The 26,536-nt window shown below is 36.1% G+C and overlaps 1 protein-coding gene across 1 annotated transcript in view; it reads right to left on the bottom strand.

Annotated features, from left to right (window-relative positions):
* Nucleotides 1-26,536, bottom strand: part of SNTG2 (syntrophin gamma 2) — a 329,060-nt gene that overhangs the window by 45,388 nt on the left and 257,136 nt on the right. Inside the window, exon 15 of the mRNA XM_049784652.1 lies at nucleotides 20,474-20,680. Coding sequence (XP_049640609.1) covers nucleotides 20,474-20,680 — 207 coding nt within the window. The remainder of the gene's footprint in view (nucleotides 1-20,473; nucleotides 20,681-26,536) is intronic.

Raw genomic sequence — 26,536 nt, 5'->3', positions numbered from 1 at the left:
GGAGCAAAGAAAGCCTCTTCAACAGGTGGTGTTGGCACAACTGACTAGCCACTTGCAAAAAATTGAACTTAGACCCCCAGTTAACATCATGTACGAAGGTTAAATCCAAATGGATAAAAGACCTCTATATCAGACTGGAAATCATAAGATATATAGAACAACACGTATGTAAAACACTCCAGGACATTGAGACTAAAGGCATCTTCAAGTAGGAAACTGCACTCTCCAAACAAGTGAAAGCAGAGATTAACAGATGGAAATTTATTAAGCTGAGAAGCTTCTGCACCTCAAAAGAAATAGTGCCCAGGATACAAGAACCCCCCACTGATTGGGAGAAACTATTCACCCAATACCCATCAGACAAGGGGCTAATCTCCAAAATATATAATGCACTGACAGAACTTTACAAGAAAAAAACATCTAATCCCATCAAAATATGGAAAGAAGAAATGGACAGACACTTTGACAAAGAAGAAACACATAAGGCCAAAAGACAGATGAAAAAATGCTCTACATCACTAATCATCAGGAAGATGAAAATCAAAACAACTATGAGGTACCACCTCACACCCCAGAGATTGGCACCCATCACAAAGAATGTGAACAAACAGTGTTGGCGGGGATGTGGAGATAAAGGAACTCTTATCCACTGCTGGTGGGAATGCAGTCTAGTTCAACCTTTATGAAAAGCGATATGAAAATTCCTCCAAAAACTGGAAATCGAGCTCCCATACGATCCAGCTATACCACTCCTAGGAATATACCCTAGGAACACAAAAATACAATACAAAAACCTCTTCCTTACACCTATATTCATTGCAGCACTATTTACCATAGCAAGGCTCTGGAAACAGCCAAGATACCCTTCAACAGATGAATGGCTAAAGAAACTGTGGTACATATACACAATAGAATATTATGCAGCTGTCAGGAGAGATTAAATCATGAAATTTTCCTATACATGAATGTACATGGAATCTATTTTGCTGAGTGAAATAAGTCAGAGAGAGAGAGAAAGATGCAGAATGGTCTCACTCATCTATGGGTTTTAAGAAAAATGAAAGATATTCTTGCAATAATAATTTTCAGACACAAAAGAGAAAAGAGCTGTAAGTTCCAGCTCACCTCATGAAGCTCACCACAAACAGGGATGAGTTTAGTTAGAGAAATAACTACATTTTGAACTATCGTAATAATGAGAATGTACGAGGGAAATAGAAAGCCTGTCTAGAGTATAGGCGGGGGTTGAGTGGGGAGGAGGGAGATTTGGGACATTGGTAATGGGAATGTTGCACTGGTGACAGGTGGTGTTCTTTACATGACTGAAACTCAAACACAATCATGTATGTAATAAAGTTGGTTAAATAAAAAAAAGAAAAGATTCCCAGAACTATTTAATGTATTTTATCTTTTACAGGAAATAATATAATTCAGTGTCCTTCCCCACCCCACCCCCCCAAGCTTCCTTCTTTAGATGAACAAAGGAGCTGGAGAGCTAGTACAGGGATTATGGTGATTTTCTTGTATGTCAGTGACCACATTTTAATGTCCTATATTGCAAAAGGTCCCCTAAGCACCACCAGAGGTTGTCACCAGAAAAAAGCCCTGAGCACTGTTGAGTATGGACCAAAATGCAATAGAAAAAATAAGAGTAAAAAAACGAACATATTGCACCAATTTGCACCCCAATTGCATGCTAGGATACCAGTACCCTTTAGATCATTCCAGTAACCATCAGGAGTGGTACTGATCACTGTTGTTTAATGGATTATGCACACTCAGTGGAGCAAATTTAGTGACAAAAATACCTATATGTTCGAAAAACTTACTTTCTTCTCTTCAATGTAAGTTCTAAGTAATGTAGAATTCAGAAACTCTCCACATGAACTGTCAAATGGAAACTCAGTTCTCCATCACAGACAGCCATTTGTTGGTCTCTGATAGACTAGACCTTTTTACTGCTAAATAACTGTACAGGTATTTCTGTGGCTGTTTTTTTTTTTTTTTAGTTATGGAGGAAAGGGGATACTATTAGCTGCCTCTAATAATTATAATGACTGAGTGGGTCATCAGGGTTTTAACAAGTTCCTTATTGTGGACTTTGAGAACACAAACACATTTTGAGAGCACAACAGATAAAATTCCTTTAGATATGAAATAATATTAAAATACCAACAATATAAAATGTTGAAAAACATTCTATAAATAGATTTTCCTATGATGGAACAGACAGAAAATTTTTAACAATGATTGAGTTGTGTGATTTAAAATATAACTTAATTTTTATATAAACATATACACAAATGTCTAAAAAATAAAATATGGATACAAAACTTGTAATTGGTTATTTCATTAACAGTGGCTTTACTTTTCTACTTGTTATATAAAAACATATCGTGAACAGTATTTCTTTTAATTTTGTGCATCTGTGTTGTTGTTTGTTGTTGGGTCTCACCCAACCATTCTTAGGACTTACTCCTAAGTCCTGTACCGAGGGACAACTTACTCCTAAGCTCTGTACCGAGGGACAACTACTGATAGAATTCTCATATAGAGTGCTGGGGATTGATCCTCAGTCAGGTAGATGAAAGAGAAGTGCCTTACTCATTGTACTGTTAATCTGACCCAACTCACTAAACTTTTGCTCAGGGTAAATTTTTCTTGGCTCAAACACATGATACTTCTATTCTATGGATCCATGTATGTACTTAAAATGAAACTAATTTTGTGGTATTGAACAAAATACTATTAAAAATAGATAATTAGGAAGGAATATTATGTTTATCTTCTTTTTGTTTTTAAAAATATCTGTGATAAGATCTATTTCTGACTTTAGGGGTTGCGGAAAGAATTTGGACATTATTATTGCCATCCTCAAACTTGTATTCACATAGGGACATGTGATTCTTAGACACGCACTGAGGTCAAATCAGTCATTTGCTTCTTATTCTTATCCTCTAAAATTGGGAAGAGAAGGTCAGACCTGGAAGGAGGAAACCTTAAAATGTGGATAATTAATAAAAGATAATTTAACTATGCTCTCCCCATGATGGGAATGATAATTGAAGGATTGGATTAAGCCCTGAAATAAATTAAGGAGCAGAAATAGAACCAGTATATGTACTGCTCTTAGTTCCATTTAATTAAATTAAGCTATAATGGTTTTTAGAGAAATGAAGTGCCAAGTTGTAACCCAATCCGTACTGCAATATTTTTCAAGGAAATATTCAGAAGAGCTCATTTACACCAAGAACAATACTAAGAAGTGTTGTTCACATTATACGTAAGTTAGAAATTCACTCTAGAGAATTTCAAATATTTACCATGAAGATCACTAAAATTAGTTTTAAGACAAAGCTTCCACTGAAAGCCTGTCACCAATACTTCATTCTCAGCTGTTTCATTCTTACTTGACTGCTTTAAGCTATCCAGAGAAGATGCTCTATCTAGTTACTTATTTTATCCCCAAAGAGTCATTTTGCCTAAGGATCACTTGAACTGACCATCTAAGTAATTACTGGTGGAACAAAATAATTGCCTTTCCCTTTTCTTCTAGTGGTTTACATGGTGCTTGCAAGGAAAGGCTCATAAGTAGGAAAGATTTGAACAAAGGAAATGACACAAAGACAACCCTAAACTCAGGGACAGGGAGGGCACTGTGCTCTCTGCCCAAGACAAATAATTTAGATCATGGAAAATTTTCATTGACAAGACCTGAGGGAAAAACGCAAAAAGAATGAGAGCACAAATCCCAAATGAGTTTCATGGATATAGTGTGTCTGGTGAACTTAATTCACTTTATTCCTAAAACAAATGCAGTGATTTAGACCTGGATTCAGGGCAAATGCTCAGTCAAAGAAGAGGAGGAGGAACCATCTGAGGCCCTGCCTGGTGTAGGAGTGTTAAAGAGACATAGAGTGTAGAAGAAGGAGCACAAGTCTTCTTTCTGGAAGGAGATCCTGTAGCATCCTCAGTAGGGCCTACGAAGCATCTTGGTAATGTGGGTTTCTGCAAGACCTGGAGGAATGGCTCCCTTCTGTAGAGGAAGCTGCTTAACTTCCTTTTACACTGAACTAACTACTTCATAAGGTTAATTCTCCCTTGATATCTATATTTTTATGCCTCTTGATTATAGTTTAGATTTAATTTGGAAAAGAGATGAGCATGTTCTTTGTATTAAAAGGTATCTGTAATGAACAAAAGCAGTTCAAGCTTCTTTAATAAGAAGAAATATTATTACCACTAGGAAATGCTGCTGTTCTATTTTGATCTTGTCAACTTTATCAAAATAGAAAAAAAATACACTTCCGAGACAAGAATTAAAGATATATGAGTGGGGGTAGGGAAGCGAATGTGACATTCCCACGAGAGTGTGCTATGAAAGGAAGAATTATAATGAGTTATGCTTGACAAGATTTTGCAGCTACAGAACCTGAATTCTCTTGTTTGATAGAATTTGGGAAGATTGTAATTAAAAAGCATTATACACAGATGCCATAGATCTCAGCTTGAAGCCTGGCATTCTAAATATACTGGGTATATTTTTGATTTCAAAAGCATTCAGTTGCATTTTCTTAGGTCAACAGAATTTCCAAGTGAAAGAGTTAGGTGAGTCTATGAATAATAAATGAAAGAGAAATTCCGAAAGGAAAATTTTAACTTTATCTAAGAGGATTATAAAGTAATGTTACATACTATGATCAACAAATATTGTCATACTAGTAACAAATTAAAAAGTGTTTCTTACACATCCATATACCTTAGAGATATACAAAATATTTTATATGTGTATATCACTAGATTATGGTATCTAGAAAAGGAATAGTGATGGTGAACATTTACTGTACCTATAGCACATTTAATGAGTAAGTTGAGTGTTCATTAAAAATCTATATTAATGTATTTATATATGATGTACATTAGTATAACATTATATTTAATTATATTTCAGTTTTGATAATACAGGAATATACAACAAATACCAAAGAGGCTATCTATCACATGTTTTTTTTTATCTTAAATCAGATCTTTAGGCTTTGGAAAATGCCTTCCCATAGAAATAATATTAGAAGTCATAGCCAGGTTCCCAGACTAAGCCAAAATGGTGTATTCACATAGTAATAGGCTTGGGGTAGACTATCAATAGTACTCAGGCGGAGTGCAACAGACCTTGAATATACCTTGATATTCGTTGCTCTTCTACACTGAAGAAAAAACTATTGTATTGATATCCTATAAGGGCATCAACAGAGATTCGACTAAAACTTAGGACGTTGGGTCTAGGAACTAAATTCACATTTCCATTACTCCTTTCTAAAATGCAATTTGCATTTTATCTAACAGAATTATGCTATTTGGAGCATCTCTGATTCCTCATAGTAGCCACTGGGGGTTGAGACTGTCTGTTGTACCACATACAGGGACAGAGTTCTAGGGATGTTCCTGGTGTCCTGCAAATGTTTCCAGCAATACACATTTGCAACAAGCCATAACAGATGTGTGCACACATATAATGTAAGGCAATCAGTCACAGACTATACCTGGCACATGATAAACTCTGTGGCTTTGCCCAGATGAAGACACTGGGAATTAGGGATTTTGTGTCTAAAATGAGATTATTGGGATTTAAAATTTTTCAGCCAACATTCCAGGGTCTGGAAATTTCAGGTCTAGGATCTTAATATTGTTCCTTCTAATGTCATTCTGAAATTCATTTTTCCCAATGCGAGATCCTACAGGATGCAAACTTTGCACCTAATACTGATGTTTTACACAATAAATTGTAATATTATTCAATTACAAGGACTCTGCTTCAAGGAAAAATGTGTCCTATTAAAAGATACATTTTCATTAGCCTTTACTACTTCAAGAAAATTTGTAAAATTCGGAGTACTGAAAAGCAATTTAAAAAGAATTTATTTCAGATAACACAGGACTAAATTGAGTCTAATTTGAGGCTTCACAGTCTTGGCTCTCAGAGTTCTCTCTCCTTCTGTCTGATCATCTTGGCTGTATGTCCCTCCATCCTTCAAAGACTGCTTGGATCAGGTTTCCTGCTGCAACATCTGAGCCCTGATTTCTTGAATGATTCATGGGTCCCAGGGGTTGATGTGCAGAGCACAAAGAAAGAGTATGATAAATGTGCATTTGATTCAGAGAAGAGATTGTGGTTTGATGTTGGAACTTCACAATTGAGGTGGTGCCTGGCAGAGTGTTGGCTGGCTTACTCCTGCAGACCATTAGAGCAAGAGTTTAGCTACAGTCCTCCATGGGCCAAAGTGCAGGGCAATAAATTTGTGTTCTTGATAAGGGATTGCTTCTGTTTTACTCTGTTCTTTACTTTCTCTTGCCCTTGCCCCAAGTACCTTAGACTCCATTGATTCCCACATCTCACTCCTATCGCTGGGATGAGATATAATATGCAGACAGGTAGTTCTTGGATATGTACTCTTTTTCAATATTACTGCCTCATTGAACACTTTTGTTCATCAGACTAATCTTCCCTATAAAAGGCATGTTAGGACGTGTTATCAAGTGATTTGTCACTGACAGATGGTTAATCACTTATTGTTTCTAGTGGCATTCACCAAGTACTGCTTTGCTCTTTATTTTATCTTTATTTCTCTCCTCTACCCTCAGATAGTTTGGTTCTCTCTATGCCAAGCCCACTGTAACTGTGAGTACTTAAGATTCCTCCCAAAATTGTGTGCATGTTGAGGAGGGGGAAGGTGGCTGAGGAATACACTCAGGCCAAGCTCCCAGCTCAAATGAAGTGGCTTGGCCTGGCTGAAGGCTCCTTAGTCAACCCACAGGTTCCAGGAATTTGGGATGCAACCAGCCCAGCTCAGCTCATTGATGGGCACAGGGCTAGGCCTCAGCAACACTCTCTCCTTTTACCTTGGAGCAGGCCCTAACCCCCATACCCCATAATGAGTCATTCCAGGAACAGCTAGCCCCCTCCTTCCAGTACCTTGCTCTGTACTGCAGCTCTGCAGACCCACACAGAAAGCACAGTCTCAGTCACTCTGCACTCCAGGTAGACATTGGGCTTTACCCCCAAATCTCTGGGTAACCTTGACCAAGTCATGTCCATTTTCTGAGCCTGAGCTTCTCATCTGAAAGGACTGAGTGAAGTACTGAGGTACCCCTACTGTGCTAGTTCAAGGGGTTGATATCTGAAAAATGCTATTCTTTTTCTGAGCCCCTCACTAAATCCTTTGGTAAGACAACTAACAGCCACTGAAAAGCATGCAGCAGATCCTTCAAACTCTCAGGAATGTGAAACCCTAAAAATCTCACGTTGCAGGTTATGTCAGAATCACTACGTGACAATAGGCACTCTCTCTCCAACCTTTTCTGCCCTTTCTGCCCTTTTTGACAACTTGCCCTGGCAGGGAAGATCAAGGGAAGGGAAGCCTTAAGTCATTGCTTTGTTTTGTTTTAGACTTTATCATGCTCTGATGAATAAAGATCACAATGAGGTAAAAAAAAAGACATCAATAAATTTAAGAGACTCTAGGGAAACTGAGGTAGAAGCTCAGAAGAAGAGATCCCAGATGAGAAGGACAGTCAGAGCAGGTAGGAACTCATGTTATGAGGCAAACTCTGGATCTGAATCTAGAAGAAAGATGTGGTGTGATTGCATTCAAGGCAAAAGCATGGCCAAAAGAACAGGCTCAATGAGAAGAATGCATTTTCCAGAAGCTGAAGTAGTAGGTCGATCAAAAGAGGATGCCAGGCAACTTTGTGGATTGGAAGTAAAGACAATTAAGGTGTCTGGCAGGAGAGTGAACATAGTGCAGGGATGGAGAAGTGTTCACAGGATGTGATAAAAGGGAAATAAGCAAAGGTGAACTGTGGTAACTTTGACAAGAGAAATACCACAGTTGAACAGACTTTACGTCAGAGCTTTGAGTTTCTGAACACAACCCATTTAAGGTTAGAGAAAACCTTAGTTTTAATGCTCTTTTATTGTGTGAACTGAAAAAGTTACTCCACTTCCTGCATCTGGTCACCCCTGTAAAAGGAGTCATCTGGCAGACTGACAAAGAGGGCATAAACGTAGGGTATGGTTTTCCCCATCATTTTAGCTATTGTTACTGTTCTAGGAAAATGTTTTTATGCTCCATGTTATGGGTATGTTTCTCTGTATGTATGTTGGGAGGTATGTTTAACTGATGTTGTACATCTGTATATTGGACATGAGTTTGTATTCACGTGGGTGGTAATATGTGTATGTGTATAGAAAAGATAATCACATCAAACTTATTTACTCTGCATTGCAAGTTCATGACTGCAAATGATGAAAACTGGAATGAGCTTATAAGTGCAATGCTAGAATATTTAAAATTAGCACAGACTGTCATCTATTTTGGTCTTCTAGTCAGGTTTACAATCCTGATTAAGGCCCAACCTCAATCAATATTTTAACATATTAATTCTTCTCAAGGTCCAAGGTCTTCCCGAAACTACTAATTTCTTTTCTCTGCAGAGCTATAAAGGCAAACATACCGTGTGAATTGCTAATAGTTGTTGCTATTTATGAAACCGAGGCTTCCCATATCCACTCTTCTTTTCTGCCACATACACCTGGTTTGCTTGCACAGATACTGACTGGCTGTGGTCAAACAAAACCAAAAGACATGGATTCATTCCTGAGAAAATATAATAAACACCAGATGCACACTTCAGTTAGCAGATGATGGCCCAGATGTCCATGGCCTAATCTCAGAAACTAAAAATGTGTCAACTCACAAGGCAAGAGACTTTGCAGGTGGGATTGTTATGGACTTTGAAATGGGGAGATGATCCTGGAAGATTTCAGTCAAAATCATTTTCTTAAGTAAAGTAATTTCTCCCAAATTGTCAGAGATGTAATAGTCATCAGACCAAGGACAGAGATGGTGCCATGATTTTCAAAAACAGTTGTCTTGGGTTCCCAAGGATTGAAACAGATTTTCCAAGGGTTTCCAAAAATAAACTGCTCTGCCAACTAGCTGATTTTAGCCTCCAAATCACATGCCTGATCTTTGATCCACAAAACTTTAAAAGAAGACCTGCTTTGCTTATACATGCACTCACAGTCTGTAGTCAAAGAAACCAAATGGGAAACCAAATACAACAAACAGTAGATGTACACCACTGAGTTGCTGGTACTTTGAAGCTGTAAAGAAACAACAAATCAGAACAGATCCAGATGATTTTCTCCCCACCGATGTTATGCTTTGGTCTTACATTTACTTGGGATTTTCAGCAAATTCACTGCCTGTTCTAGTTTCAGAGTTGACTAAGGATGAACTGTTTTCTCAGGCTACTTCTTAAACAAAGCTTCCTTTTCTTTTCATTCCAGACATGCTTTCTGCAGTTTCACAGATTGTTTACACAGCACACTACAGTGAACCAAGCCTTGACTCCTCAGTAGGGACATGATGAGTGTCAGCTTCCCTCACCCTAAGTGGTTGTTCGTCCAATAAGGAGGCACCTGTTAAACCTATATCTGTGTTTGAAGACAGAGTAATAATCACCCAACTTGATCAAGTTTATACAAAGCTGCAAACTACCTAATGGGAATGAGATACTAATAATAGAACAAGAAGCATCTGATCTTTGTAGAAAGGTTACAAAGGATTTTATCAAATTGCTTTAATTATGAAGTCATTTGTGAATTTATTTTAATATATAATTTCCTGTGGTGACAAAGAATATTCTCTGGGAGAGTCATCAGGCAAAGGCATGACAATGGAAAGAAGGGCTCAATTTTTGCATAAATCTGATGAGAACCTAAAATGTTATTTTCCCAGGTGACCATCCTTGGTGCTTCAGCAAGAGTAGCAAGTGACCCACCATTAGCCTGGGTAATTTGTGAAAATGCTGTGTATTTATGGAAAATAAGCCACTTAAGGACTAATCAACATAAGCCACCCAATTACTTTGCCAGTTTTAACTTAAAAAGAATCGAGCTACATAACTACATCTGAAAGGTACCAGGTAAATTAAAATAGCAATAAGCTTCCTGTACATAATGAAAACAATCTAAAACTTAATTGTGTAATTAAATAGGGGCTCCTGGAAGCAAACCAATAACTATCTTTTAATGAGTTCATAAATCTATTCTAATCTAAGGGCTATTTAATATTCACTTGACTTTCTGTTGGGTCTTGGTTTGTTTTAGCAGGAGAAACAACAATGTGTTTGAAGTAGTTGACCAAGTGTTAAAAAAAACCTTTCATGACGTGAGTGTATAATTTAAAACTAACTCAAGCCTCAGGTTTCCTAAAAATGTATCTGGAAACTTTAAGAAAATTATGTTGTGCATATTTCAGTGTTCAGAGCTTTATAAACATTAGGTAATTAAATTTTAGAACAACACTCAAATAGATAAAATAGTAATCATGTTAGAAATAAGCAAATAATTATAAAGAGTAAGTGACTTATTCCAGGTTGTCTTCTCAGTCTTTTGCAAACTCAAAGAAATGTAAAGCATGTTTATTTATCTCAAAAAGCCACCCCCCATATTTTTCTCTACTTATGATTAAGGGAAAATGTTTATCTCCATGATTGTATTTTATTTGTTATGGAAAGAAAACAGTGTCTCCGAGTCTCTGAGAGCATGCCTGCATTTTTCTTGTGAAGAAAAAAGTCCTGATCTAGGTCAGATCTATGACTTGAGAAAGCCCCTTTCTAGAGCATGGTTTTCTCAACCGCTTCTAACAAAAGTGGTGAGCACTTGGGAGATGATCTGTCAATGGAGTAAAGCACTACCTAGTTGCATAAAACAACAAGAATTCAACCTGGAACTTTCAAAAACAATAACTCGAAGGAACTAGTCTATATAGTAAACATTAATTCTTATATATTTATTTATTAATTATTATATATTTCTATAAATATTAGTAAGTTCTTCCTTGAGATTTGTGGGGTTTTGGGTGGAGAAAAATTTCCTAATAAACATCAGGCATTTATTTTCTCATGAATAATGTATAAAAAATTGTCCTTTAATCTGAACAAACAGGTGTCTTAGAGGTGGTAGCAGAACTAAAGATTCATTACCGTTGAAGTGAAGAACTACAAAATGTAATAAAAGATGGAGAATTAGGTAAGTCTGGGGACCATCTCTCTCTCTAAGTCTTTTGTTGCTGACCAAATAAACAGAAAAAAAATGACTATAGTGCCTGATTGTTGTGCTGAATTATAAAAAATGAGCTCATTTGCCTACTATTTAAGCAGGTGAACTGTACAGAACATTTTAAAATTTGTTTTTAAAAATTGCAGTCATAGTTTGGTTAGGACTAAAAAAAAATTTAATAGTGAGCTTCAACATGAACCAGTTAATCAGGAAGGCTAGTTCGCAGGTGACATTTGACAACTGAAGTCATATACTTAATACCTTTCTTAACAATACTGACATGGTCAGATCACTGAGTGTCAAAAGAAAATGTGGCCAAAAATCAAAACACAATAGCTTCATCTCATCCCTTTTCAATCAGCAAACCCTGATCAAGCATTGTCAGTTCTGTTCTTCAAGGGCTCAGTTCTACCTTCTGTGGGGATAACTTGGCCCTTCCATCTGCCATCACCATCTTGAAAAAACTGCACAGAAATGCCTGCTAATGACGGTAAGTATCAGTCACAACTTTATTTCCAGAAGACCATGCAGATAATTCTAGCCATCACAGTATCCACTATAACAGTATAACATCTAAACATCTTCAATACATGTGAGCACCTCTGACAAATGACAAATATAAAAAAGAAACAAAAAATCTTTAGAATAAACACATGTCGAGTGCGTTGGGTGGGGCTAAAAAAAGAATAAACACATGTCAAGAGAACTCTGATCTAGTGTGAAAAGTTGGACTTCTAATGACACCATTAACATCAAGAAGGAAACAATAATTTGAATGTCATCAAACTAAAGATGACTACCCAGTGAACCATAAAGAAAGCTTATTTCTTTCATGATATTGAGTCTCCCTTGTTGTTTCAGGGATCAATAGTCATTTCTTTTTATTAATGAGTAGGATTACATTGTAGAGTTAATGTAATCTCAAGTTGAAGGATATATGAGTTGTTTTCAATAGCTTGAATATTAAAATGAAATTTCTATGAGAGTTTGTTTACATGTAAAACTAAGCAAAGACAAGTATGACTAGATCTAGTAGTGAAGTGTTGTTTAGAGCTAAGAAGCTGCAGATATAGTGGTACCTTTATCCACCCCTCCCAACTATGTTTGAGAGCTACAGTTGGTGCACATCCTTGCTTGTGCTCATATTTTTAATATTTAGCCATTCTAAGCAGCATGGTGCAGTATTTCACTGTCTCGTTTGCATTTTCCTAATGTCTAATGATTTTGAACATATGCTTGTTCACATGCTTTTTCTCATCCATATATTATATTTTCTGAAGTGTTTATCCAAATATTTTGTCCATTTAGTTGTGATGATTTTCCCTTAATATTTAACTTAAAGTCTCTTTTAATACATATTAAATAAATGCAAGTTTTTTTAGCAGAGTTATACTTGCAAATATTTTCTACAAATTGTTGGCACCTTCTTTCCTCTTTCTTAAAATTATCTTACAAATAATACATGTCTATTATTTGGATTAAGTCCAAGGCACCATTTGTACTTTTATATGCATTTAGCTTCTGGCTTTGTATGTAAGAAATCTTTGCATAACTAAAGGCCATGAATTTATTGGGGCTGGAATGCCTAGCGGTGCTCAGGGCTTACTTCTGCCTCTCGGCTCAAACATCATTTTTTGGCAAGGCTCGTTGATTATATAGGATACTCAGAATTGAACCTGGGTAAACTACATGCCAGGAATTCAAGGAAAATACCTACTATACTATCTCTTTGGGCCCCCAAATTTTACTATACATAAATTTATAGATAAAATTTACTTCATTTTTTCCAGAAAAGTAATATTTATATATTTTTAACTAAGCAATTTACTTCTGGTGGAACAGATAACTTCACAGCCTAGTTTATGAACTTGCTAGATTTTCTGTCTAGCCAGCAACTGTATCCTGTTGTGTCTTTGTTCAGTTGACTAAGTCAGTGAATCTGTTACTGTTCTGCTTTAACAAGCAATCACTTCAACTACTTTCCTCATTAATTGAGGAGTCCAATAAAATTTAAATACATTATTATTTAAATACATGTTAACTTTATGTTACATATTACATTTTCTTTATCAACCTTAATTTTCTTAATTGTTTGTGTGTATTATGGCTAGACTTGTCCCAGGTAAAAAAAATTAACACAATTAAGGACTTTTCCTCCACTCACCAACTTGCTTTCCAGAGAAGTTGGTTGTTGTATTAATTCATCATACTGAATTGTAAACTAGTTTTTGTCAAATAACTATCTCCATTACTCAAGGACTGGTTAAATTTCTGAGTCTCATTATATCTAGAAAATTAGGATTAAAATTCAAAATATCAGTATACCACAGTGCAATCAATACACATGGATGGGGAAATGAGAAAGAAAATAATTGGAAAATATGAAGTCAAAATATTCATCTTCAGGGACCATGTCTACAAATTGAAATTTAGAATGATGTAGGAACATTTCTGGGTCTCTAAACCCAGATATTTCTATAACAAAGAGATCAATTCTCTAGCACACACACACCACACACACAGTGAAGAGGGGTCTGTCAGTGGTATAGAAAGGGTGGAGTGTGAAAGCCCTTTGGTACCATAGTAGACTACACTCAAATAAGTTGTTGTGTATAATTAGAATCTTGGTGAAGATAAAATGTGTATGGGTTTTAGGATTGGGTTTAGATGACAATATAACTTCAGCCAATTCCAACTATTTATCTCAGGAAGCAAAAATGATAGGCTCCTTTCCCCATACCATTTTTATTCCTTCTTTGCTATAATTTATAAGACATCTAGTGGTGTCTAAAGCAATTCATTTTCATCTTAAGAAAAGAAAATGTTTATTATTATTCAAATGCTTTTTATCTGCTTAAGGAAGGCAGTGAAGTAGAAATGGATTAGTATCAGGGGACAGAAAATGTGTGACTTAAAAACAGAGCTGCCCTTTCATTGCAGAGAAACGTTCAGACACATACACACAGGTGCACTCCTCTGGGAAGCTGTTCAAGTATAAATATAGGGCAAAAAAAAGAACAGTCTGATTCAAGGAGAGTGTGAAGGGAGACCTGGTGCATCCAGAACACCAGGCAGGAAAATGAGACCTGGAACAAACAGGAGTAGCCTCAAGAGTGACCCATGATTGTGAACTTGCTAAGAGGCAATCAGATGAAACCTCTTGTGGCTCTAGGTGTGATGGTATAAGACATGTCAAATGGCAACTGAGATAACATTCTTCTTAATTTCTTGTTTTGTGTTAGAAAATCCTTCATACTCTAACAATGACTGACATAAAAAAAAGCCAAAATGTACAAATGACTAAAATTACCTAGATGAAGTCCTTAACTCTTATTCTTGCTGATAGTTTTACACTTTATTTTGTTTGGAGGCTACATTCAATGGTGATCAGGGCATGTTACTGCTTCTGTGCTTAAGGATCACTGCTGGCGAGCCAGAGACCATATGTTGGGTTTGGAATCAAAACCAGATTAGCTGTGTACAAGACATGTGTCTCCTTATTCGTACTATCTCTCCATCAGTACCTTTTAATAATAGGATTGGAGGGCCAGACATATTTAAGTCAGGTACAGTTCCTGAAGACTTACCAAGATTAAGAGTAAGAAAATATTTATTCTCATCTACACACAGTGTCTGTCTGGCTCATCTTGGAAGAATCCATGGCTTTAGGTTTCAGAGGGTGCGATCTAGTCTTTGGTTGTCTGTACTCAATACTGTGTTGTGCAGATGCACTGAAAGTAACAGTCTACAGATAGATAGAAGAGAATTTAGACAGCACCTAAGAAGTCCTTGAGTCCTTGACACAAGATGTGCCCCATGACACAAGCTGGTGATCATGCTGAGTGACAGTTTACTGATTTCTTAGTCTTTGCACTTTGACCAAATGCCTATATCGCCAAAGCTGATGTCATAAACTGAATAGGTTCAGAGCTTGTGCTCTAGAAACCCAGAACTGAGAGCACAGACATGAACATGGGACTCAGTGGAGGAATTGTACTCAATGTACACAGGATCCAAAGTCAGATGTTGAGTCATGTGTGGGAAGGGTCTATAAAAATTAGTATAAAAATTAGGACAGGATAAAAGAAGAGAGCAAGAAAACTCTTAAACTTAAAACAGAGTCCAAGGTAAAGCTAGAATATGCTGGATAAAACCATGGATATATCTCTCTCCCTCAACATGGGAGAAGAAACTCTAAGAACATTTTGTTCCTGCTATTGTGTCTGTTTCCTTCAAAACTGTAGGTCATGGGCTACAGAGATAGTATAGGAGATAAAGTGTTTACATCCCATGTGGCTGATCCTGTTTAAATCCCCAAGTTGATCCACACTTCTTGAGTACTGTTACACCAATAGTAATCAGAAAAAAAAACCCTGTTGCCCTGTTTTTCATACTTTTCCATTTCCACTTCAAAGTCTTCCAAATAATGAATGGGATTCCTTGACAAATATACTACATATTCCAATAAAACACAAGTTTTATCCTTATAAATCCATTTCAGAGGATCCTATTTTTCAGAAAGAAGTGTGTTGGTGTGTGTTACATGGATGCTTTGCTACAACTTAAGTGCTCCTTTCTTGCCCTGGAGGTCTACTATATAGCATAGCATAGCATAGCATAGCATAGCATAGCATAGCATAGCATAGCATAGCATAGCATAGTATAAGGTATCTATGCAGCATCTTTCTCCATAAAGTATCTTATAAAGTCAAGACTATATGCATGCTTCTGATCACAGACCACTTACTATTCTCCAGAAAAATCTACCCTTACTATTTCAGTAGTTCCATTAGTCAAAAATCCTTACCCCAATTGTCCTGTTTCTGGACTCAGATTGCTCTTTGGAGCAGAATTGCCTTTCATAACATCCTAAGACTCACTTGACTTGGATGAGTTCTTTAGTTGCTGACCTGAGAACAGAGGTTTGAATATATCTGGCTAACAAAGGACCATGGTGAAAATTTGCACTTTCTGGTACCATTTCTATCCAAGGAGTTTTGGTAATTCAAAGCATAGTAGAAATATTGGGAAAAATTGATATGTCCTTAGCTTCCCTAATGATTCCCCAGGCTGCCCTGGGGTTTCACCCCATAACTAAACAAGGCTCTATAAATGATATGTCTGGGACACATCACTCAGTTTTAAGGGATATATAGTTTTTATACATTCCCAATCTCTTGATAATGACTCAGCATGAATAATTCATACATGACATTGAAGTGCGATAAATCTATTACAATGCTAATGAACTTAGGAACAAAGGGAATCTTGACTGTAGTGAATCTTCACAAATAATGGCTATATACCTGTTACATAATCATTAGTTACAGAGATTTTACTTCATTTATTTCTTATATGGGACCAGTGCTAATAGCTATCAATTTAAAATAAATAATTCAATAATAACATTGTGAGTGGCATGATAATTCTGGATACACTATATCAAACCAAATGCATAGCAAAAATCAGATAAAATCCTGGGGCTGAGAACTGATTCCTTTTCTACTTACTAAAAATAGAGGTTTAAAGACCTTGAACTGGGCTGATGAGAGATCAATGGGCTGAGTACATGCTATACATGCAGGAGGTTTGGGTTTGACCCCAACACTAAGAAATGTTGGCAATGACCCAAAAGAATAAGACAGGAATAACTTCCAACTATCAGTTGATATGGCCTCCACTTGCACCAATAATAAATAATTTATTAAATAAGGGGACTAGGCTGTTCCTGATCAGATTATAGGATTCTGATTTTAGTACTTATTTTTTAAAAATATTATATTTTGGGGATTGCATTCTAATGACTCAGGCCTGTTACTCCTGTAGGCTCAGGAGTACAGAAAGGAGATATGCAACTCTAAACATAAACATTGACAGCAAATATTTAGAAGTCAGGAACTCTTTAAATTGGTTTGTTTTCTCCTTGGAGAAGAAGAAAAGAAAGAAAACAAACCCAGTTATGAAAATTCCTGATAATTTATAATGAAGCATTGACTGTCTAAGAATGCTAAGTCTTCATTTCTTCTGTGTTTACAGCCTTCACCCAGGTACCTGCAGTGGGAGCATGTATGGAAATAACTAGGCTCATCCAGAATCTCTGTGGGCAGAAGGATCTCTTCATGAGGTTTTTGAAAACAATGATTCAAATGTGTAGTTTTGACAGAATTCACTGTTCTAAAGCAGAGTCCTTGTCAAAGTCTCTGCCTGGACCACCACACATAGCCATGATGAAGCCAGTATGATGCTCACTGCCTTAATAAAATGCTGACATCTTTGGGTGGAGAGTAAGTTATTTTTCTACTAATGCATTATCAAATCGTAAAATTTCCCCATATAGACAAGTGATGGTGACTGACAAGTCTGTAATGGCAGCAAGAGTTTGGAATTGAAAAACGCCACTTCTACTACTACTGGATTCTGAAGATATGTATCTTAACAACCAAAGAAAATACAAATTATCACCAATTCATTCCGGTAGAATGTGACAATCTTATTGACTTTATTGTGGTAAATTATCATGAGGGATTTTGTTTTGGAAGTATATCCAGCTCTGTGCTCAGGTATCACTTCTAGCAGTGTTCAGGAGATTCCATGTGATGATGGGAATTGAACAAGAGCTGACCAGAAGCAAAGAAAAGTGCCTTCCTCCTGTATTCTTTCTGACACATTTTATACTAGTGTTGTGCCTCCCTCCCCGATGAAAATATCTATTAAATCTTTTATAGAATGCCATAGATACCAACATATTGATGTTATGTCTCATGGAAAACAGTATGCTTCAATAGAAAAAAGATAACTTTCAAGTTAGTAATTCTTAGTTTTATAACATGGTAAGTTTCATATCATGGCAAGTTTCATATCATGGCAGTGTCTCCAGGCAATCATCGTAGGCTGAAGGTTACTTATTCCTATTGAACTTTATTTTTATAATTAATGAATCACAAAGAAAACATATGTGATATCTCTAATATACTAAACATTTTAATAGTGTGTATAAAATGCTAAAGTTTGGCATGAAGTATGAATCAAAAATTAATATAGATTTTCTATTATGTAATTTATATGTATCAAAATACTTAATTTGATGTCCATATAGATAAGTGTTGGAAAAATAATTGGTCTATGCTGATGGTAGTAGAAACTGTTCAGGTCAGGACTTGAATCTAACTAATTCCAAAGTTCTCCTTTCTCTTCACCTCCTGAGTAAAGAAAACCAAGACTCAGGATATCTTCCTCATCTTGAGCAAGATCTAGGAAAAGCCTGCTCAAAGATTTCTGAAAAAAAAAAAAAAAAAAGAAAAGAAAATTTGTAATGGAAGACTCAGATTTGGGAATATAATACAGTGGGAGTTTGTGAGTTACCCTTTCATCCTGCACCAAGCTATTTTGGAGAAAAATAGTTTATCTGAGCCCACTGGAATGGCCTAAGAGTCAATCCATGCATGGTAGGGGAGTCTGGCTATTATTCATTCAATAGTAGCCTTGCAGTAGTAGCAACATGCAGCCTGGGAAAACCAGTTATGATATCCCTAATTCTTGCCACAGAAATCATTATTATTTTTTAATTCATACTAATTTTGCCTCTACACTCAGAAGAGGTCTCATTATCTCAGTCTTGGATGATTGAAAATATTTTCTCCAAAGTCCTCTGGATACATCCTACTCTCCAATAAAAAATAAAATAACAGAACTTTAATTTTACAAAACTTCCTTAGCCACATTTCTAAATTCTATCTTCTTCCTACTTTCTCAGATACCAATCACTATTAAAAGAGAGGAACCATTTCCTCTAGAAAATATTTCCCAAATACTGATACTCCCAGACCTTTACTTTCCTCTACTCTGTTGTCTTTGAATAAAAAAGTAGAAATCCTAAGGAAGGACTACTTGGCTATTGCCCTTCAAATAAGAATTTCTTTTTCTGAGAATGTAAGTAAAGCATCAGTCACTTATTTCTATTTTGGATGAATCTGACTTTTAGCTTCCTTCTCTTTTTCAATTAGATTGTTAATCCTATTAAGATGTCACACTTGTCTGTTATCTTTCATTAAAGAGGATATGTTACCAACTTTGTTTTTAGAGGTGAGTACATGGCCCTATAACCTACAACTCATGGAAATATTCTCTTTTACTTATTTTCTTTTGTAAAAATATAAATTACCACTGATAAAATTATGCAAAATGTTCATCGCATCTAATATCTATCCATTTACAGTGATCCATAGTATCATGAGTTATATGAATAGCTGATTTATAACCTGTTAAATACAAATTATACAAATTATATAATGTACAAATTATACCTTCAATTAAGTCCTCAACTGAGGGTTCTACATTTAGTATATCAGAACTGTTCCAATCCCAATGTACAATGGTCAAGTGAATTAGCTGCCTCTGAAACAAATGTTTCTATTAACATCAGAAATCAATGTTAATTCTATAGAAAGACTTTCAACTAAACGAGGGGTTATAGTAGTAGCAGAAGAAGTTATACTTGTGGTTTCCATGAACATCTAAGTAATGTTGTACTCAATATTTCAGTGAACACTTCACAGAGTGTTTCTAATTCTGTAAAGTCCCAGTGATTCTGCAATGTTTATGCATTATGACAACCTGAGTGAGAGACAAGTGATCATACAAAAATTTTTTCCCATTCAAAACACATGCCTTAAAATGAAGTGGCTGTTTTAGTTACTAATTTTACATGCTCTGAATTACTGGACACCAAGAACTTTTGTGTGGAATTAAATCTCCTCTGTGCCACATTTCATTCATCCTCTACTACTGTCACTTCTGGAGGTACATATTACTCTGGGAGGGGAGCCACTATTTATGAGAAAGAGGTTAAAAGACATTCTTCTTCATTCATTCTGTTGATACACATTCAAATCGGGGAGTAATTTATTTGCTGTCACAAGAAAGGAATAGCAATTCAGACACACTCATTGTTTTATATTCTCCTTTGGATCATTAAGTTTGTGAGGAAGAATTATTTAAGTGTCTTCCATGTTACAAATGTCCAGGTCATTTTATGACAAATTGCATTCACATGTCTGTGTCCTGTACACAATTTATGAGGAACCTGTCATTTACTAGGAATATAGATTTGCTGCCAGCTGAATCTCTTATATTAATACAATAAAATAGAGATGCAAACAGAAATAAAGTCCTATATTAATATTTCCCTGTATTAATTCCTGTTATCCACTTAGTGTACCACATAAGTAATTTTGACATGGTGATGGCAAGGAAGAAATTTCAACATGTGTAAAGATTCCATTTTTTCTGAAATAAGTTATCCACATGCACTAGTGGCCACATTTTGATATTCAAGAATTCACAGCTTACCCCAGTTCTCTGCACTTCCATGAAAGTTGCTCTTTGGAATGACTTCTCCCATACAGCCAACTCACTCCCAAGATCAACATGGAAGACATGGCTCTTGCCATGACCAACGAGGACGCTGAAGCAATATGGCCTCTGCTCTTCAAAGTCAAAGTCATGAAGACCCAGATATAAGTTTGCTTGTAACCAGCAGTCATCTGTAAGCCAGAACTGGAAATAGAGGAGGAGTTAAAAAAGTGTTGGAGTTGAAAAGCTATTTACCTCCCTTTCTTTGAGGTGTCCCCTGAAAGAGAATTCTGAGGATGTCATGGACTTTCTGGACAAACACCTGCAGGCAAATTCAGGAAAAGAATCCTCTTATGAGGTATACAGAAATAAACCCATACATAAATATCTATACAAAGTTTTTTCCATGTCTTATTTATTCTTTTATTTAAAATACTGTAATCAAGTATCTGGAGAGATAGTAAGTACAGTTGTTTGGCTATTTTCTTTGCACGTGGCTGACTTAGATTTGATCTCTAGCACTCCATATGGTTCCTTAAACCTTGCCAGGATTAGTCCCTGAGTGAAAATTTTGGACTAAAGCCTGAGAACTAGTGAATATGACTATAAAACAAAAAAGAAAATTATTATTGTGACCACAACTTTTTTCTATGTTTGACTATATGGATGTGAGATTTCCATACTCAAATTAAGCATAAAACTGGAAACTAGGAAAACAACACTCTCCCACAAAACAGCATCTCTTCTCTGCCTTAGAGTTAGAATTGTTATTCCTAAGAATTGGAAGTAATAATTCTATAACAGATAGAATTATTATGTTTTTCTTCACCTGGTGGTTTCGTTGTTCTGCATAAATGAACTTAATGCTTAGAATCTCACTATATGCTTACAGGATTTCTACCAATCAGATCTATAATGCTACCATCTAGGACCTGACTATGTTAAACATATAATTTTATAAATAGCTTCAAAAGTGAAGGTTTAAGCAAACAAAGGACCATTGTACAATTTGTCATTACATATATACTTATGTGAAGTGTGCCCATTCATTACAGAATTCCTTTGTGGAGATCAGGCCACTCTGAGTTTTGTGGGCCAGATACATAAGAAGCACACAAGTACTTCTACCAGTACTTCCCTTTCAGTTGTCTAAATTTTATTAAAATAGAGTCTTGGGGTGAGAGTTCACTCATCTCAAAGGTCAGTATCAATACTGCATGCCTTCCTGTTAGTGTTATCAAGTCTATCTTATCATTCTTTGACACTACAATTCCCTATTCCCTGCATTCTGTACCTCTGTCTCTTTTTTTCTGTCTCCATTTTTTTCTTCTCAGTACTTCAGTGTTTCTCTTTTGGCCATGCTCCATCTCTGTCTATCTACCTCCTATTCTTTCCCCCTTTATCTTTCATCCTCTTTTCCTTTTTTACTTTTCTTCTTTTCTTTTCTTTCCTTTTCTTGGGAGAGGGTTGGGCCACATCTAAAAGTGCTCAGGAGTTATTCCTGGTTCTGTGCTCTGCTATAACTCCTGGCAGGCTCAAGGGACCATACGGAATGCTGGGGATCAAACTCTGGACTGTGGTCAGCTGCTTGCAATGCAGGTGTTCTACCCCTGAGCTATCGGTCTGGCCCCTCATTTTCTTTACACACACACACACACACACACACACACACACACACACACACACACCTATAGATTTCTTTGTCCTGAGTTCATGATTTATTCTCTCAATCCTTGAAGATATTGTCCCCATGTGGTTATTCATGACTTCATTCTGAAATATTTCTATCTACTTAGTCTATTCAGCCAAGCCAGACATACTCCACTCACATTTACATTCATAGTTCACCCTTAAAATACATGCACTTTGCAGGAGAACAAATAGTTTTCTTTGAAATGTACCTTTTATGCTTATTGGGTGAACATTTTGGGAAAGCCATAACTACTGATCTATTGATATTTATAGGGTGAGCTCCTGGCTTCTCAGGAGGCTCTGCAGTTTCATCTCTCTTCAGGAACAATAACACATCAAGACTTCTCTTAGAGCTTCCCTGATTCTGGTCACCTAACGCCATCCTGATGCATCAATAATAATTGGCTTATGGTGTGTGTGATTGTGTGTGTGCACACATGTGTAAAAGAATGTATATATGTATATATGTGTAAAATTTATGTACACACAAAAAAATTTATGTATACACATAGGGTATATTTTGCCTATGTTTCTAAGCCTATATGTATGTGTGTGCATATGCATTTGTGTGTATTTGTGTGTGGTACCTATAATTTTAATATAAATGAGCACCAGGTAGAGAGATTGCCTACACTGAAACTTCCAGACTCTTCACCTCAGACTAGAACACACACCCATTTAGCAAATGGGACTTGCATCATAAATGAAGAACACCGAGCCATTAGTTGCTGACCCGACTATTCTGAAATGATGCTTTTAATGACTAAACTTAAATGTCAAGATTGACAACCAAAGAGGAGTTCCTGGAACTTGTTTATCAGGGTGATGCATAAACTGAATAGCTAATTATTTTCATCCTGTCAGTGGTTATTATTGAGGAAAGTGTATTATAATGGAAAGAAAATAGGCTTGAAGATGAATAGACAAAATTCAAAACATCTTTTATAATTATTTTCTAGTGACCTTGACACATTTACTTTTCTCTGCATCATTTTTGAGCTGTAAAGTGGACTCGTAAGAAAAAGGTTGAAATGGGCCTTAAAAAACTGAATAGGTAAGTCACATGACTCGTGTATCATCAATCTATTTTACTTTATTATTTTTCTACAAAAAATTTATGTCATTTAGGCAATGCTGGGTCATGAATTGTATTTAAGTTTGATACCTAATATTAACCTAACAGGTCTCCTGACAAAGTCGGTAACATACTGACTAGAAGCATTTCTTACTGATGCCACTACAACAGAAGCCCTCTCTTTCTCCAGCTCCATAGTATAGTTCTGCCTGTGGTCTGCCAAACACCATCAGGACAAATTTCGAATAACAAGCTGGTATAGCCCCTGAAAACCACTGCCTATGTCTCAAAAAAGTGGTATCACTCATCATTAGGGAAATTCATATCAAGACAACAATTCAATATCATCTCACACCAGTGAGAAAGTCACATATCAAGAATCATAGGAACAATTTGTCTATTGGGGATGGAGTGAAAAAAGAACTCTCTTCCACTGCTGGTGGGAATATTGTCTGGTTCAACCCCTGTGAAAAACAGTATGGAGAGTCCTTAGTAAATTTAGAAATGAGATACCATGTGACTGAGAAATTCCACTGTTGGATATCTATTTTCAGGACTCAAGACTTTCATTCAAAAGGACTTATGCACACCATTATTTATTGGTCCAATGTATAATAGATTAGATATGGAATCAACCTAGTTGTCCAATGACATATGAATGGATTATGAAGATTATGAAGACGTATATATATATATATATATATATATATATACACACACACACACACTATCCAATACTAACTATGCAGTTGCAAAGAATGATTAAATCATTATTTTGCTGAAACCTATTTAGAATTGGAAGATATGTTGAGTAAAGTTAGCCAGAAAAAAAAAAAGCAGAATGAGCTCATTTATCTGTGGCATACAAAATAATTATATTAGGAAAAGTAATATATTAAAGGGGGAGGGCTTAGATCACCCTTAACTCCATAGCATAGGGAGGAAAAGAACAGAGGAGAAAAGAAATCAAGAAGATAAGAAAGGAAAATAATGGGGGTGCAGGCATCCTGGCATCAGTTATATTGGGACTGAAGAAGAGTGGTAGAGCTAGATATCCAAAGTACAAACTCAATAACATTGAAAGTATAAGATCTAAGTTGAAACCACTGAACTTTAATATACCTTTCAGGGTGGCAAGCAGGGAGTGAGGGAGATTGATTCAGGTAGTGGATGATGGAGTATGAAAACACTGGCGATGGGAATTGACACTGGTGGTAGAAATTGGTGTCAAAATATTATATGCCTAAAACTTAACTACTGATAATTTTTTAAACCACAGTTCTTTACTTAAGTAATATTTTTAAGTGAAGAAAAAATCAAAACCCAAAACCTACCCAAAAATAATCTTAGGCTTGATTTTCTAAATAGAAAAACTATTTTCGTATATATAATATTCAGAATATTATATATAGTACATTGATATGTAATATATTGATATATAATATACATTAAACTATATATTAGATATTTATATTAGATATATTTTGATTCTTTTCTTGTCCTTTAAAATCTAATTCTGTTTGTTAGTCTCTTGCCATTTTATAACTCAGTACCTTCCTGTCCCTGAAAGACCAGGGCTTCTCTTTGGATTGCAGTCTCAGGGACTTCTGTCCATGTATCAGGCAGAAGCATCATCATTTCACCTGGTCTTTGCCAATCTGCAAGTTACATCTTTTTCTTTGGGGGGGGGGTCACACCCAGCAGCACTCAGGGGTTACTCCTGGCTCTAAGCTCAGAAATCGCCCCCAGCAGGCTCGGGGGAACATATGGGATGCCAGGATTTGAACCACTGTCCTTTTTCATGCAAGGCAAATGCCTTACTGCTGTGCTATCTCTCCGGCCCCTGCAAACTACATCTTACAGTGAATATATCTGGAAGATGATGTTTCCACTGGACAGGGTCAATTTAACTTACAAAGAAGGCTCATGATTTCCCCCAACCCTGCCTTTTATTCAATGGATTTGGGATTTTTTTTTTCTCTAACTGCCAATCCTTGAATAATGTCTTCCTTCCTTTGAACCTTGCAATTTTCTCCTTGATAGGTTTCAAGAGCATCCTTTAGGAACTCTTTCTCTTCGATTTCTAATTATGCAAACACCAACACCTTAGATGGCTGAGAACATGTTCCAGAACTCATAATATACACAAGAGGGTTTTCTGAAACACTAATGTTTCTAACAAGTGAAAATGAATAGGATTTAAATTTAGTTTCAACTGAAGAATCCCAGTCCTACCCTGCCTCCAGTGAGTCTTCTGGAAGTTAAGCACCTACTTTGTGCTTCTGAGGTTTTATCCATAATAAGGATTAACTTCTCAGGTGGAAAGAGGATTAACTCAGGATGTAAATGGAGAGCTCAGCATGGCTCCAGGGGAAACACTAAATAAAGGTAGATATTATTACCCAAAGCCTCTGCCATACTCAGGAGTAAATTTAATTCTACTGGAGATGTTAAATAGAATATTCTTATGTTAACAGGAAATAACCATTTGCTTTGCTTTCACACAGGATATTCCTTACTGATGAATGGAGCTTTCATTGCACACTACATGGAGACTATTCATAATTTAAGTCACGATTGCAATCAAGGCTGATTGATGCAATTTTCTCATCTATTTCATGTTGAAATATAGTGTTGAAATATAGAATATATCATTTTAGGGACTGGAAAAAAATCTTTGGAAAGGAGAAAGTGTCAAAAAAAAATAAACTACAAGTTGGAACAAAATACCTGCCTTTTTTTTCAAATAATATTTTTTCAAATAATTATTTTTCAAATAGTATTTGAACAAAATATCAATGAACATTCTTTAAAATGGTAATTGTGAAATCAAATAAATATGAAGATTATCCAATGCTCACATTTATTTCAATTTTTAAAAAGTTAATTAAATGTGTATGAAACATTTTAAATTCACACTTAAGAAAGAACAATTAAGGGTATGTACAAAAGGGAGGTTTGTTTTGTTTTTTGGGTCACACCCGGCAGTGCTCAGTGGTCACTCCTGGCTCTACACTCAGAAATCACTCCTGGCAGGCTTGGGAGACCATATGAGATGCCAGGATTTGAATCACCATCCTTCTGTATGCAAGGCAAACACCCTACCTCCATGCTATCTCTTCAGCCCCAGGCAGGTATTTTATTTTTAGAAGTGAGAAGAGGATAATTAATTATTGTTTATTTTTTAATTTTTTTTTAATTTAAGCACCATGATTACCAACATGATTATAGTTGGATTACAATCACAGACAGAACATCCTCCTTCACCAGTGTAACATTCCCCTCACCTCCTT

Source organism: Suncus etruscus, chromosome 12, assembly GCF_024139225.1.
Source record: "Suncus etruscus isolate mSunEtr1 chromosome 12, mSunEtr1.pri.cur, whole genome shotgun sequence".
Lineage (NCBI taxonomy): Eukaryota > Metazoa > Chordata > Mammalia > Eulipotyphla > Soricidae > Suncus > Suncus etruscus.
This window is presented reverse-complemented; position numbering and strand designations above follow the sequence as displayed.